We start from the raw sequence: 13,525 nt of genomic DNA on the forward strand, positions 1-13,525 counted from the left end.
TCTTGTCCTGAGCAGTGCAGAAAATCACTGGTTTAACGTGCTACTTGCGTTCTGAATCCATGTTAAAATAAATGCTTCCACGGTGCAATACAAGAGCGCCCCGCACCATCTCACCACACCGCACCGGACGCCGCCGGCGAGGCCTGTCAGCACTGGGACACGCCAGTCTCGGACTCTCTACCGCAGGGAACCTTGAGATTGTTCATAAATGTTTCAATTCCAAGCTTCTGTGCCCGGGCAACTATAGAAAGTCCACACATTAACATTTCTAATCACCAAAACCTTCAAGTTTTTGGTTTACTGGACAAATAGATGCTGTAAGAAAATGAAACTTGTAAGAAAAATAATCTGTACGTGAACAATCAAATATAAAGAGAGAGTGAGGAGGAGAGATACAGACGAGAAAGAGAGACGGACAGATAGAGAGGTGCATTTCACAGGAGGATTTCACATTTCCTTAAGAGAAGCCGGCCCAGAAACCCCGCAGTCACACCGCCACGTGGCAGTCACCATCTGCCTCCTCACCGCACGGCTTGCACACTGACATAAATCTTACATAATTTAACTTTCCAATACGTGTATTTGACCTGTCCCATATATAATTATTACTCCACTTTTTCTTTCATATCCCTTCCCTTTTTTGCACCTCTCTTTTCATACGAAAGTGCTTAAGAAATGCTTGTAGAACTCAACAAAATCAATACAAAACAAACTTATGGCCACAACAAACTCTGGGTTTTTATCAAGCAAAAAGATCCCTTTATGTTCAGCTTCGTATTTCCTAAAAGGAAGGACTTGGTCGAGCATTTTCCTCTCTCCGGGAAATACATGGTGACTAGAAAGTGCGTGTCACTGTAATGTTCTGTAAGTGTCCAGAAACTTCCACACAGTGTGGGACAGCTTAAAGAGAATATATAGAACCTAAAGATTCTGAAATTTTGTAAGTTAGCCTTTAATAAATTGTACAAAGTATTTATTTTAATTAAAAAAATTGTTTTTCAAAGACATTGGTATTTTCCTGTTACCCCCACCCACAAGACTCACATGAAAACACTTAAAATAGAAAAAGAAGAAAAAGTCAAATGAAAGAAAAAAAAGAAAACTGGTTCACAGCATGTAATTTACTTCTGGACTCTCTTTCTCCCTCTTGAACCTTGAAGAGAAAATAAAGAAATTTAAAACATTAATCATTAATTTACAAAAGCAAAAGAAGAACAGAACTGTATTTCCATATAGAGTTACTAATATTTTAAATTTATTGACCATGATGATTTGTGGAGATGAAATGCATACAAAGGTATCACTGTTAACGCCCTGAACATTTTAGAAAATTGTGTCAATTTTTTAATATGTCAAAAAAATATGCTGCCAAAGTCTACCTTTTAAGTAGCAGCAAAACTCCTCCACTGGTAAAACATACCCAGTTTACACTGCTCCTGAAATACAGTATTTCTCCCAAAAACCTTATTGTAGAATTTAAAACATCAACCCAAATGTAAACTATACAAGTTAAGTATTCACTCCTTGGGGAACTTGACGAGGTTATGCATCTTATGAAAAGCAAGGCATTTTATTCTAAATGTGCTGCCTTTTATTTACTTATTTTTATTGTTATTCTATCACAGTTGTCCCAATTTTTGCCCCCTCTGGCCTCCTCCGCCCAGCCCACCCCCCAGCTCCCACAGTCAACCCCCACACCACCATGTGGCCTGTAAAAACCTGGTTTACCCGCACTGTTTAGGCGGGAGTGCATGTGACTACCCCCAGTCTTTACCACTAGGAATTAAGAAGATCCCGCCTGTGCAGCCTTCTAGAAGAGGCTCGTCTACGTGACTTATGACAGTTCCTATGCAACTGTTCCTGGGTTGGAACAAATCAGCACTTCTTTATTGGGAGCACAAGAGTTCTGCCTCGCCAAGGAGACTTTGCTCCCCGCCACCACCCCCACGCCACCTCCCACTCGAGCGCAGCGGAGTCGGGACGAAGCCCAGTGCTGCGCTCTGCCAGCATGAGGGGCAGCGCGGCAGCTCGTGATCGATCAACAAGCGCACCGAACAACAAAGAGATCAATACTTCCTTTCTGAAGTGTACAAAACATTCTTTGAATCTAGGACAAAACATCTACAACACATGTCTAATAATAAATAATGTCTAAAGGTTTTCTGATTACAGATTTATTTAGTCAGTTAACTGGAAGATCAGTTTAAAAATTAGTGTTTTTCTTTAATTTTTCCAAGTTTCTAGTTTCTATTCAACTGCCATACCCTACATCTGTGATTTTCAACTAGTGTGCTGCAAGAATTTTTAAAACATGCAATATCTGACTATTTAGTCAGGGGCACTGACCACTTTTCCCTGAGACTGCCCAATAAAAAAAATAATGACAACACACAATACAACAATAGCTGTCAGGTATAAATGAGTCAAAATTATACCTATTTTTTTGTCAGAGAGGCAAAAATATATTTTTTGGTGTGCTGCAGAATTTTAGTAATTAGCATATGTGTGCCATGAGATGAAAAAGGTTTAAAATCACTGCACTAAATTAAAAGCAAATTTCAAACATATAAAACTATCTTTTTTTCTGCCACTCAAAAGTATAGCCTATAATATGGTTGGTTTAAACTTCTGAGTTTTTCCTTCAATTTTTGTGATATGGCCTTTTAAAGTATCCCTTGGTAGATTTTTAGCTGTTTACATCAAGAATTTTGAAATTAATTTGGCACAGAAAACTGAAAATGTTGTGATCTTCTGAGATTGGCTAAATGGTATCACAAGATCAAGGCCAATAATCAATACTATGGCACATCTCCCTTTCAATACCTTTTGAATCTACAGTTCCATACTAAGAACATTAACGTTAACAACGATTACAGCTATCTATATTCAAGTAATAGGGTCTCATTAACGTCCTAATCTGACATTTCACTCAAAATAAATATCATTGCTGCTCATCCCTTCAATCTAGATTTAAAGTCCAATGTCATCAACACCTGGAATGTATTATATAATCAGTATTATGCAACTTACATACTTTGCTGCATGTATTAATTCAATATTTCCTTAATAATTCTAACTGCTGCAGAAAAATGTATTTCTCTTCTCATCTCTTTGAAAAATATACTCATTTCCATAATACGCTACTACTAGTAAAAGTTCCAATCGCAAAACTAGTAAGTGTATAATTTAGTATTTGAAAAACAGAATGTAAAGTTTGGGGATACTCTATGAATTTATAATGCAGAAGGTAAAAAACAAGTGGGAAATGCCTATGTAGAGTGCCCTTAAAAATATCTCCTTCTTAACTAGACCATAGATATTCAAGAGGTAAATATAAATCATGCTTTCCTTAAAGAATCTTCAAGGGTGGTCCAAAATCCAAGGTACTTCAAAGATAAAAAAACACCAACAAGGCTACTGTTGTATACTGTCCATTCTGTGAACAGTAATGGCAAAGTACGAGTATACAAGCCATAAATATCATGGCTACATTAACTAATTTTTAGTCCAATTCTGAAATACTGGCATGGTTTTGAAACACCACAATACATATGGTTTTTTAAGGCTTATCATTTTGTGGGGGAAAGAAATTATTTGCAGCAAATAACCAAATTTTCTCAATTGGTAAAAATTATGCCTTGCATAAAAATAAAAGGATTACAGGCCTCTGTTCTTCTTGAAAACCAGCCCTCACCCCCTCTCTTTCTTTGAGAAAACCTACACAATACACATTTTGAAAGCTTTCAGAGCATGTTCTTACACAATAGACCCCCAACTAGTCGAAATGAGTTTAGGTGTATCAAGAAAATTATACACGTTTTTAAAATGGTCTAAATAGATATTAAAGGGAAGTTGCTCCCATTTTGCTAGGCACAGCATTCTAAAAGATCACACAGTGAGAAAAATCTCTTACCATATTGTAAACCATAAATTGTGTTTGAAAATAAAATTGTTAATGAAGAAACTGACATTTCTAAAGCTGCTGTGAGAGGTAACCATTCTTCAAACACGTTTATGACACAAAATCTTAAAGCTCTAAAACAGAATTCACTGAATTGGATTACATATTTTTTTAAAAATTCAAACATAATAATGTGCTTTCTTCAAGTTACTTTAAACTGATAAATACAAGTATGTACATTTTCCTGACCCCCAGGCTTTATTTATTTATTTATTTATTTATTTATTTATTTATTTATTGGCTATAGAAGCAATAATATTTTATCATCTCAGGAGGTATTTCTCTCATTTTTCAATATTTAGATAGTAAAATACTTTAACTAGCCTTATACTTTAGGGAAAAAGAAATTACAATGAGAAAATAAACAGTATTTAAGTAAAGCAATTCAGAGTTTGTGAATAAAGAAGAATATGATTATTCTTCACATTTTTATATCAAAAAATCTGACTTCTTAAATTAGCAATGGGAGCTACTCTCTCATTTTGTCACTATTAAATAAAACAAAAATATTAACATATTTTCTCACAGTAAAAACTACCAGTTTAAGGGCCTTCAATTAAAATTTTAGGGACAAAAAACATTTTTTATAATTATAATCAAATTTAAAATCATATGTGCACCCAAACTACTGCCTCAGATGCCCGGTGGGCCAAGTTCGGGTAGCAGCACCCCGGGCAGCGAGGAGAAGCTGGTTCCCCACGCAGCCTGCGAGCTCACCTGCTCTAGGTGTGCACCCGCCTCACTGGACAATCCCGGGCCCTTCCTAAACTGAAACTGCCCGCTGTGGAATTCAAGGGGGGTTTTAAAATGAGAACAGGACTCTATCTGTGTCAATGCTCCCTAATTCTGCTTCCAGTCAGTGGCAGCAGCTACTGCTGCCTCGGGCTGACACAGCTCCCCAGGAGCCCTCACTCCCGTGAGGTAAGGCAGTGAGCAAGAGGGCGGGAGGGGAACCAGCAGGGGGAGGGACACGGCTGCAGAAAGGGCCGGGACGACTTCAGAACTTGGACCTGCTCGTCACGTATCCCAAGTGTACTCCTGGGTCAATCCAGGTAAACCCAAGGATGTTCCAGCCGTGATACGTAATAAAATGTTGACAAAATCAGGCCGGAGGTGACTCTCTTTGACAGGCGTGCACAGGGCCAGGGGCCACAGGCCACGGGCAGGTGCGGCGGCCATCGGCCCGGCTCGGCAGGACACTCTCGTTTTAATGAGATGCCTACCTGAGTGAGCCCAGCCGCTTAGAAAGACGTCAAAGACCAGAAAAACGACAGACAAGGAAGAAACGGTACTGCAGCCGCAGTGACTCTTCTTAGCCTGGTGCCTCATCTCCCACGGACACATTTCCCACTTTTTTGGTCTCCGCAGGTCTGCCCGTCCCAGGCGGCCCTTTGTTGCCCAGGCCGCGCCCCGCCCAGTCCGGCCAGCAGAGGGGCTGCCCCGCACCGCAGCTGCCAGCGGCCCCATCTGAGCGCCACCTAATGCCTTTTCACCTTGCTTTTTGATTCAAGAGCTTTTTGAAAAATGATGATTCAAGGCTCTGATTCCTTGAATCCCAACTATCAAGAGAGAAGGAGACTGGCATTTTGTGGGGAACGACCAGGCAGCGCGGACAAGGGGAGCCGGGCAGCTGTGGGAAGCCCAGCGCGAAGGGCCTGAGCCCCGGCCCGGCCCCGGCCCTCCCCGGGCACATGTACAGGAATGGAAGGTCTGGCCCCAAGGTCTCCCCGTCCAACCCTTTCTCAAGGGCTCTGTCATTTAAATACTCGGTGTCTTGGGCTCCATAGCTGCATAATGAGGGACACTCCCAGTCCCAACTTCATGATTACCGTGGACAGTAAATAAAACAATGTGTGTACAAAAGACACTGTGATACACACTACACAAATATAAGATCTTCTCCTGCAACACTTCATTATAAAATCTCAATGTGACGACCTGCATAGTCAGCCCCTTATTTAGCACAAGGAAAGGAAATTTGTGTTTACATCTGGAAAAAGACAACAGGCAGGACTGGCCAACTTACGGGTCTGCACGCCTTCTCCCGTCTGCGCGTCAGAGCACTCCACGTCCTCCACACTGGCTTCTGTGCGCGCCTCAGTTTCTCTCTTCCGCTGCTTACACATAAGGATTTAAAGAGAAAGAGATGCGGTCCCATGGTCAAATACACGAACACACACACTTTCTGTGTATTAGTACATATCTGAATCTATACAGGTGTGCTGCGTCAAAACATACAGAAACAGCAGCCCCCCTTCTCTGGCGGCAACACGTCCCGAGAGCCCCGGTGGACTCCTGAAACTGCAGGTAGCACCACCAAGCCCTATACACAGCACAGCACATTTTTTCCTAGACACACGCCTTTTCACCAGAAGCAGGCCCGGCGCAGCTTCTCGCCGGCACCGGTGAATTGCCAGCGTCACTGCCCTTCCACGTTGGGGTCATCATTAAAATAAGGGCGACTTGAACACAAGGCCGTGGCATCCCACAGTCGATGTGATAACCTAGCCGTCTGCTGAGCGACTAACGGAGGGTGGAAACGCTGGACAACAGGACAGTTCACCCGTCAGGCCGGGTGGCGGGAGATGTCATCATGCTGCTGAGAACAGTGCACGATTTGAAACTTATGAGTTGCTTATTTCTGAAATTTCCCATTTAATATGTTCAGACCGCGGCGGACTGCAGGTAACTGATACTGAGGAAAGAGAAATGCGGGGTCGGGGACGGGGCCGCTCTACACAGCCCCAGGGCAGGGGGCCCCTGAGGGGAGGGGGGAGCAGAAAACAAGGGGGCTAGGAGAACCTTCCACTGCTCAGTCCGCATGGCGGGTACACCTGTTATACCCACGTCTAACCTTTTGTGCTTCGATAGTTCATTACTGAAAGCCACGCTCTCACCATCAGGACTGATTACAAAGGAACCCTCTTTTAAAGCTGAGTGTTTGATAAACTAAGTATCACACCGCTCGCTGAGGGCGATGACACTTACTCTCCCATTTTACGATATGTGTCTGGGGAGGGGACTGTTTATATTTTCTTCCGGAATATTTTTTTAAAAGTTTAAGAGGGCCAGAAACCGTACTATAAAAGAAGGGTCTTAAAAGTACATAGCTCTCCTAAAAATCTCAAAAACAGTTTGGCTTTTCCACTACTCTCTCTGGTCTTTCCTATTTTCTATTTATTTTTACAGTTGAATGTTACTTAAAAATTAGTATTCTGTCACCATCCCTTCCTTCCCAATTGTTCATTCGATTGCTTTGTATCCCTTTCCCTCACCGCACCATTTCCTAACTAGTTCATTCCTGTGTAAAGTTTTTAAATCACCTAATATCTCTATATGTAGGTATAACTCTAGAAGGAACTTGGTAATAAATTTAAAACTTTGCATTTTTCACATCACTTTATTTCATGTAGTCTCAAATGTAAATGTGCTAAAAAGCAAATTATAACCAGACGCTTCTCTAGGTCGCCTAAAGTAAGTGTGTATCATTTAGGAAATCACCTGACACTTTGCACATTGCCCACATTCACAACGCCTCGGAATGGCCTCCTTTAGGGTTTCAAACAACGGACACCAAGCGAAGCCTCACCTGAGACTCGTCCCTGCTCCGGGCCCCTGGGGCGAAGCACCTGCTCCCGGCAGCCAGGGTTCTGCTCCAGAGACAGCTCGCCAGGAAAGCCCCACTCGGCTCAAACCACCTCCTCTCAAAGCCTCCAAATGGTCCCAATTCTCATTAACTCTTATTATGTATTACTTTAAGCCCCCTGTTTCAGAATACTCTCAAGGGGGCTATGAAAGATTAGAGCTCAGGGATACCCGCCATGTTCCTAAAGAAAAACCTTCACCAATGCAAGACTAACGACCTGGCTGAAGCTAGGAAACCTGAAAAGCATACACTTAGCAGATTTGTACATGGAGGTGTTCCTTCTCAAAAATAGCTGTAAGGTGGCTGGAACTTCATATAACTGATGAGGGAAGGGGAAGTGCCTCACATCTCTCTTTTCCAAAGGGTTGCTTCATGATTACCATCTAAGCCCTGCTGGGCTGAACAGATTGGTTCGATAATTACATACAATAACTGCAGTGGGCAGGTAACCCTCAGCTGGCACGGGGCAGCTCCCCAGCGAGAACGTCCATATGCAAACCGCACTGATGGAGTGCATTAGGTCCGTCTTTCCTGCCGGTGCACAGGCCTGATTAACGCCAGCCGAGACTCCAAGGTTAGCATGTCAGCAGATTTGTGATGCATTAGGCAGGAATAAACACAGACACTTTTGTTCACTCGGACCAAAATTAAGGAGGAATATTTCAGTGCTAGATTGCTTCCGTGCAGGAGAAAATGCATTTCAGTTTTAGGAGGGCAGATTTCTAAATGCTCATTATAAAGAGAGCCATCCAATAATTCTGCCCAAGAGCCTAGTGCATTCATCTTGTTTTCAAGCTTATTTAATAAAAAGGAGTTTTCTTAATCTCCATGCAGGTAAATGACGCAGAAATGGAAATCAGACCATATTCAACCAACAAAAGAAACACCTGTGTTTTAAGCAGTATGCATTAGGTTAAGCACGGAATTTCATTAATTCACAATTCAACTGGATATCTTCTGCCCAACTTTCCTAACAATGCATGTAGTTTGCTTACGAAGAGCCAATTGTCAAAAGGCTATGATCTATTTGTTTTTTAAAAAACCAAAACCTTCAAGTTTAATAGTATCTAAGTACAAATTGCCAGTTATAAAATAGCCACAGGGATGTACAGTACAGCATAGGGAATATAGTCAATAATATTGTAGCAACGATGTATGATATCAGATGGCTGTGAGATGTACTGATGCAAACACTTCATAAGGCGTATGAATGTCTAACCACTATGCTGTATCCCTGAAACTAATACAATGTTGTATGTCAACTTGTATGTAATTGAAAAAAATAATTTTTTTTTAAAGGGAAGGGAATTCTGACCCATACCACAACATAAATAACCCCTGAGGGAGTTACTCTCAGGGAAATAAGCCAAGCCAAACTCAGGGGCAGAGAGTAGAATGGGGGCCACCAGGAGCTGCAGGGAGGCGGATGGAGAGTGGGTGTGTTTCACGGGGACAGAGTTTCTGTTCTGCAAGATCAAAGGTGCTCCAGAGACAGGTGGCGGCGATGGTCGCACAACGCCGTGATTGTACTTAACATCAGTGAACTGTGCACTTACAAAATGATTCAGATGTTATATTTTATGTTATATGTATTTTACCACAATGATTTTTTTTAAAACAGTATCTAAGTATGTTACTCATTTGATAAGGCACTGAGTACAATTCCAAACAATCTGTTGCCAGCTTCTGTCTCCTGATCATCCAAATGCTTCATTTTGTTAACTGTCAACATCTTAGGCTTCGGAAAGTGCATACACTTGTCCATGGGCATCCGCGGGGGCCTGGTTCCAGGCCCATCACCCCTGTCGATACTCAGATCAAGGACACTCTACCCCTGGGTATAAAATGGCGTGGTATTGTGCACAGAACGCACATTTGCACATAGGCTACGCGGGGTGTGCCCACACAGCTCTGCATTCACGTGGGTTCAGCATAGTGCTCAGCACTTGGCAAATTCAAGTTTTGCTTTTTAGAACTTTCTGGGATTTTTTTCCTTTAATACTTTCGCTCCAACGTCGGTTAGACCCGCAGATGCAAAACCCACAGATACAAGGAGCTGACTGTAATTTGGTTCCCTCTGAGCAGAAATCAGCTTCACAAAGTGACTATATTGATCTCTGATTTTGTCATATTCCACACCAGGTTTCACAGGTACTTTTACTGGCATTTATAAATAAAACCAACCCACAGTGGTACCTCGGTACTCATCACTAATGCACTCCAGGACTCATGAGGAGTGCCAGAACCGACGAGCACCGAGCAAACGGCGAGAGCTGAGGCTTCTCTTGTGGGACAGCATCAGGACTCACAGAAGTTCTAGCAAGTGCGACGAGTCCCAAGCAAGCGCCAAGGGCTAAAACATTTTTTTCTCATTCAAATACAATGAGAACAGGGTTTGATGAGTTCTGAAGCCAACGAGTACCAAGGTATGACTGTACTGTATGACACACAAGAATAACTTATAAACTTAAGATAGACTTCTTTTAATTTAGCATGGCTATCTTAAAAACATTAGGTTTATTTCAAAGGGCATTAGCATATATGTTACACAGTGTAGTTTTGAAGTATTCAAATATGCTAGGCTAAAATGTAATTAGCAGCTTCTCACTTCCAATTTAGAAACAGAAAGACTAATCAACTAGATGCGGTTAGGGTAATAATTTACTAATAGTCTAAATACTGATTGGAGACCGGTTATAGTCTTAAACCTGTTTCAATGGAAGAGAGAATAAAAAAATCTTCAGAGGAAAAAAAAAAAGCCAATTCTTTGTTCCCCAAGTCAAACTTCAAAAGATCACATCTAGACGTTTCCAATAGCCTCTGAGAAAAGCCAATCAGACTCAAGGTTGTAGCAAAGGAGATGAGTACTCAGGTGTAAAAGTCATGAATGTTTATTATAAAAATGTAAAATATAAGACCTAAGATTGTTAAATGTTTGGTATTGCACGTGTCAAAGAATAAACAATTCTAAATATAAATAGGTGTCTGCACTAATCAGTTTATCTTATTTCATTTATCTGATTAAGACCATTTGAAGTCACCATGCAAAGCATATACTTCACAAATTACTTTTACATTCCTTAGTAGTAACCAAAAATAGGATATTTGATACCGTGTAGTAACAAAAACTAAAGGTAGGACCTATCTCTCATGAAGGTAAGCCAAACACAGGTGTTACACCACAATATTTACCAAACCAGTGGGTTTTAGTTAAAATTCACTGTACAGACGGAAAAAAAGTGAGGCTGGGGACAGAAGAAAGCTAAGCGGATCCGCTCAGGGCTCCCCGCTGGCGGCAGTGAGAAGACCTCAGAGCTCTGTCCTCCCTGCGACTTCCTTCCGCAGCGCCCCACGGCCTCCCCAGCGGCTCCGCCCACGGAGCCGTGGTTTCCAGCTGTGCTGCCTCCTGGAAGCAGCCCTTCCCCGAGCCAGAGCCCACGTCTGGCACATCTGGCCACTGCCACCCGCCTTTCCATTTCTCTCCTGCAGGGGCCGCTCCCAGAGGCAAGGCTCTGGTCTTCCTCATTCGCAGACCCCTCAGGGAGCATGCCCTTCCACAGGAACACTGCCCCCCGCCCCCCCGCCGCCGCAGCCCCGAGCAGGGGCAGGGATCCCACTCAGATTGACTAAGCACCAACTGCATGCCTGCCACTGTTACAGGCTTCATTCTCAAACTGAAAAACAGCCATTAAAAAAAAAAAAAACAAAGAAAAAGGTTAAGGAAAAAGAATTTATAAAATTCTTTTATAAAACATACAGACACACAAAGTTAAATTTCTAAAACTATTTATGTAGGAAATCATTTTACAGTTTCATAAGTGACTCTTCTTAAGAAAGTATTCAACGTAATCCCACACACGTGGAATTTCATTCTATGAAGTAGCAAGCTGTACGTAAATGTAATAGAGGCAGGACTTCATGGTCAACCCTTGATTTTGTTTTTGTTGTTTGTTATTGTTTATTTGTTTAATTTACACCCTCTGCTGCCAATGTTTTTAGCTATCTACTCTGGAGGAGGAAGAGGAAGTCAGTCTCAAGTCATTTTGCTAATAACTATTAAAGGGGCTGGAGGAAGGGTTCAGCAAAAGAAAATGTTTAAAATACATGACTAACAAAGTTTGGAATATCCATGCTCTTCACTAGCTCAAGCTACCTCACTCTGCTAATACCACGAAGAATGAAGAACTGACCGTAATTATCTGCAAATGGTGCACCAAAACTCGCTATTTCATCAGTGTGCCCATAAATACCGATGCATTTTTAGGCTCCGTCAAAATAAATAAATTTTCAAAACATGAAAAAATATAGCTGACAATCAGAATTGATTGCTTCACCCATGGGCAATGATACGTTTTTTGGCAAAAGCACTGCTTTCACAAAGTAGGCACGACGCGTCTCCGTGCTTACTCACAGCGAACCTGTTGGTCTCCCTCCGGAAGCCGGGCTGCTGAGGATGGAAAACAGCCGCCTCGGAGCCCCAGTGACACTCGTCTCCCTAGGAGAGACACGCAGTTCATGAGCAGCGAGCTGAGTGACACGCTGGACCTGGGTCACGTGATCTACAGGACTGCTATGAGCCGGAGAACGTACTCTCGGCAGATTTTCATACAATAATGGAAACCACAGCCTGGAAAAATCTCCCAATAACATTTCTGAGACCAATACATCCAATTTCCAGCTTGTTGGCAACAATGGCCTTTCATGACTCTAATACCACTTCTCTCACAAGGACCACAGAACTTCCAACAGGGTCAAACCTGCAGTAACTTAACAACTAAAAGAAGTTTCCGTGCATTCAGTAAACTGAGGTCTAGAAGACTCCCTGCCCCTGCATTCTATTCTACGTCGGGATTAACATGACCCCTCTTCATTCACATTTTCCTCGGAAGGCACCATGATCCGCACAATTAATGTTAAAAACTTTCATGAGTTACGGTGTTTCCAGGGCAATTTACGAAGAGAGCAAATGGGTGTCTAATTATGCTCTGTCTTAACATTTTATGTCTCAAATTACAAGGAGATTTTTAAGTGCCTGGAGCACCCGTGAGAAAAAAAGCCACATAAATGCAAGGTAACGGGCGCGCGGCCCTGGACGAGTCGCACAGCCGCCTTTGAATTTCGGTCCCGTCATGTAGAAGCGGGTGCGCCTCACATCGATGCTGTGAAGTTTACATAAAATAATTTACAAGTCCTTACAGGATACAGAGTAACTATGTAAAAGTTCAATGATATCCTAAAATTTAAAGGGTTGATATCCTATTACCATCGGACCCCTGAAGACTTCCCAAAATAAAGCCTAAGACTTGGAAACTGTAACACTTAAAACTAAAAAGGCCAATATTTATATAAAGATAAATATTTCAATAAAAACTGAATGCTATGAATGTTCTGGTAAGGACTTAAATGATCATAAGCCCTAAGCAAACAAGTTTCTTACAAAATAAATCAATCTTAAAGTTCCACAAGAAACAGGCTATCTGACTTCCCCCAATAAGGCTACATCCACAAAATACCTAATTCCTCAACTCACAGGTAGAAGATGGCAGACAGAAAATTCTCCAGCCCTCCACAAGTCCCCGGCTTCATGTCAACTTCCTATAATCCTTCCGTATATCAATCATCGGCTTCATGAAGAAAAAGTTAACTTCAGACTCAATGCAATTTACATTTTTTAATATGACTAAGTTACGGAGCTTCATTTTGGAGTCTTTATTTCACAGTAATTACCATCACATCTTTGTTACACAATCAACTCCTACCAATTCCCAGTCATTTCCTATTCAAAACAACCTACTGTAACACACACCAAGCAACACATAAGCCATCTTCATTTTGTAGTGTCTTAGTTCAAAAGAAGGCATTAACAGATTCAAATGAAAAAGCTCCACGTCATTTTCTTGATATGAAGCAGAAAGACT

The 13,525-nt window shown here is 41.8% G+C and overlaps 1 protein-coding gene across 2 annotated transcripts in view; it reads right to left on the minus strand.

Annotated features, from left to right (window-relative positions):
• Nucleotides 1-993: 993 nt before the first annotated feature.
• Nucleotides 994-13,525, minus strand: part of VRK1 (VRK serine/threonine kinase 1) — a 71,509-nt gene continuing 58,977 nt past the window's right edge. The window contains exons 12-13 of one of the 2 annotated variants that reach the window (XM_054567058.1): nucleotides 5,988-6,078; nucleotides 994-1,153 (exon numbers count right to left, since the gene is read on the minus strand). In XM_054567058.1, coding sequence (XP_054423033.1) covers nucleotides 1,122-1,153; nucleotides 5,988-6,078 — 123 coding nt within the window. In that variant the 3' untranslated portion in view covers nucleotides 994-1,121. The remainder of the gene's footprint in view (nucleotides 1,154-5,987; nucleotides 6,079-13,525) is intronic. The other variant, XM_054567059.1, reaches the window with a different exon arrangement.

The sequence above is a fragment of the Pteronotus mesoamericanus genome, unplaced genomic scaffold, assembly GCF_021234165.1.
Source record: "Pteronotus mesoamericanus isolate MK-2021 breed Mesoamerican mustached bat unplaced genomic scaffold, CSHL_Meso_final contig_182, whole genome shotgun sequence".
Taxonomy (NCBI): domain Eukaryota; kingdom Metazoa; phylum Chordata; class Mammalia; order Chiroptera; family Mormoopidae; genus Pteronotus; species Pteronotus mesoamericanus.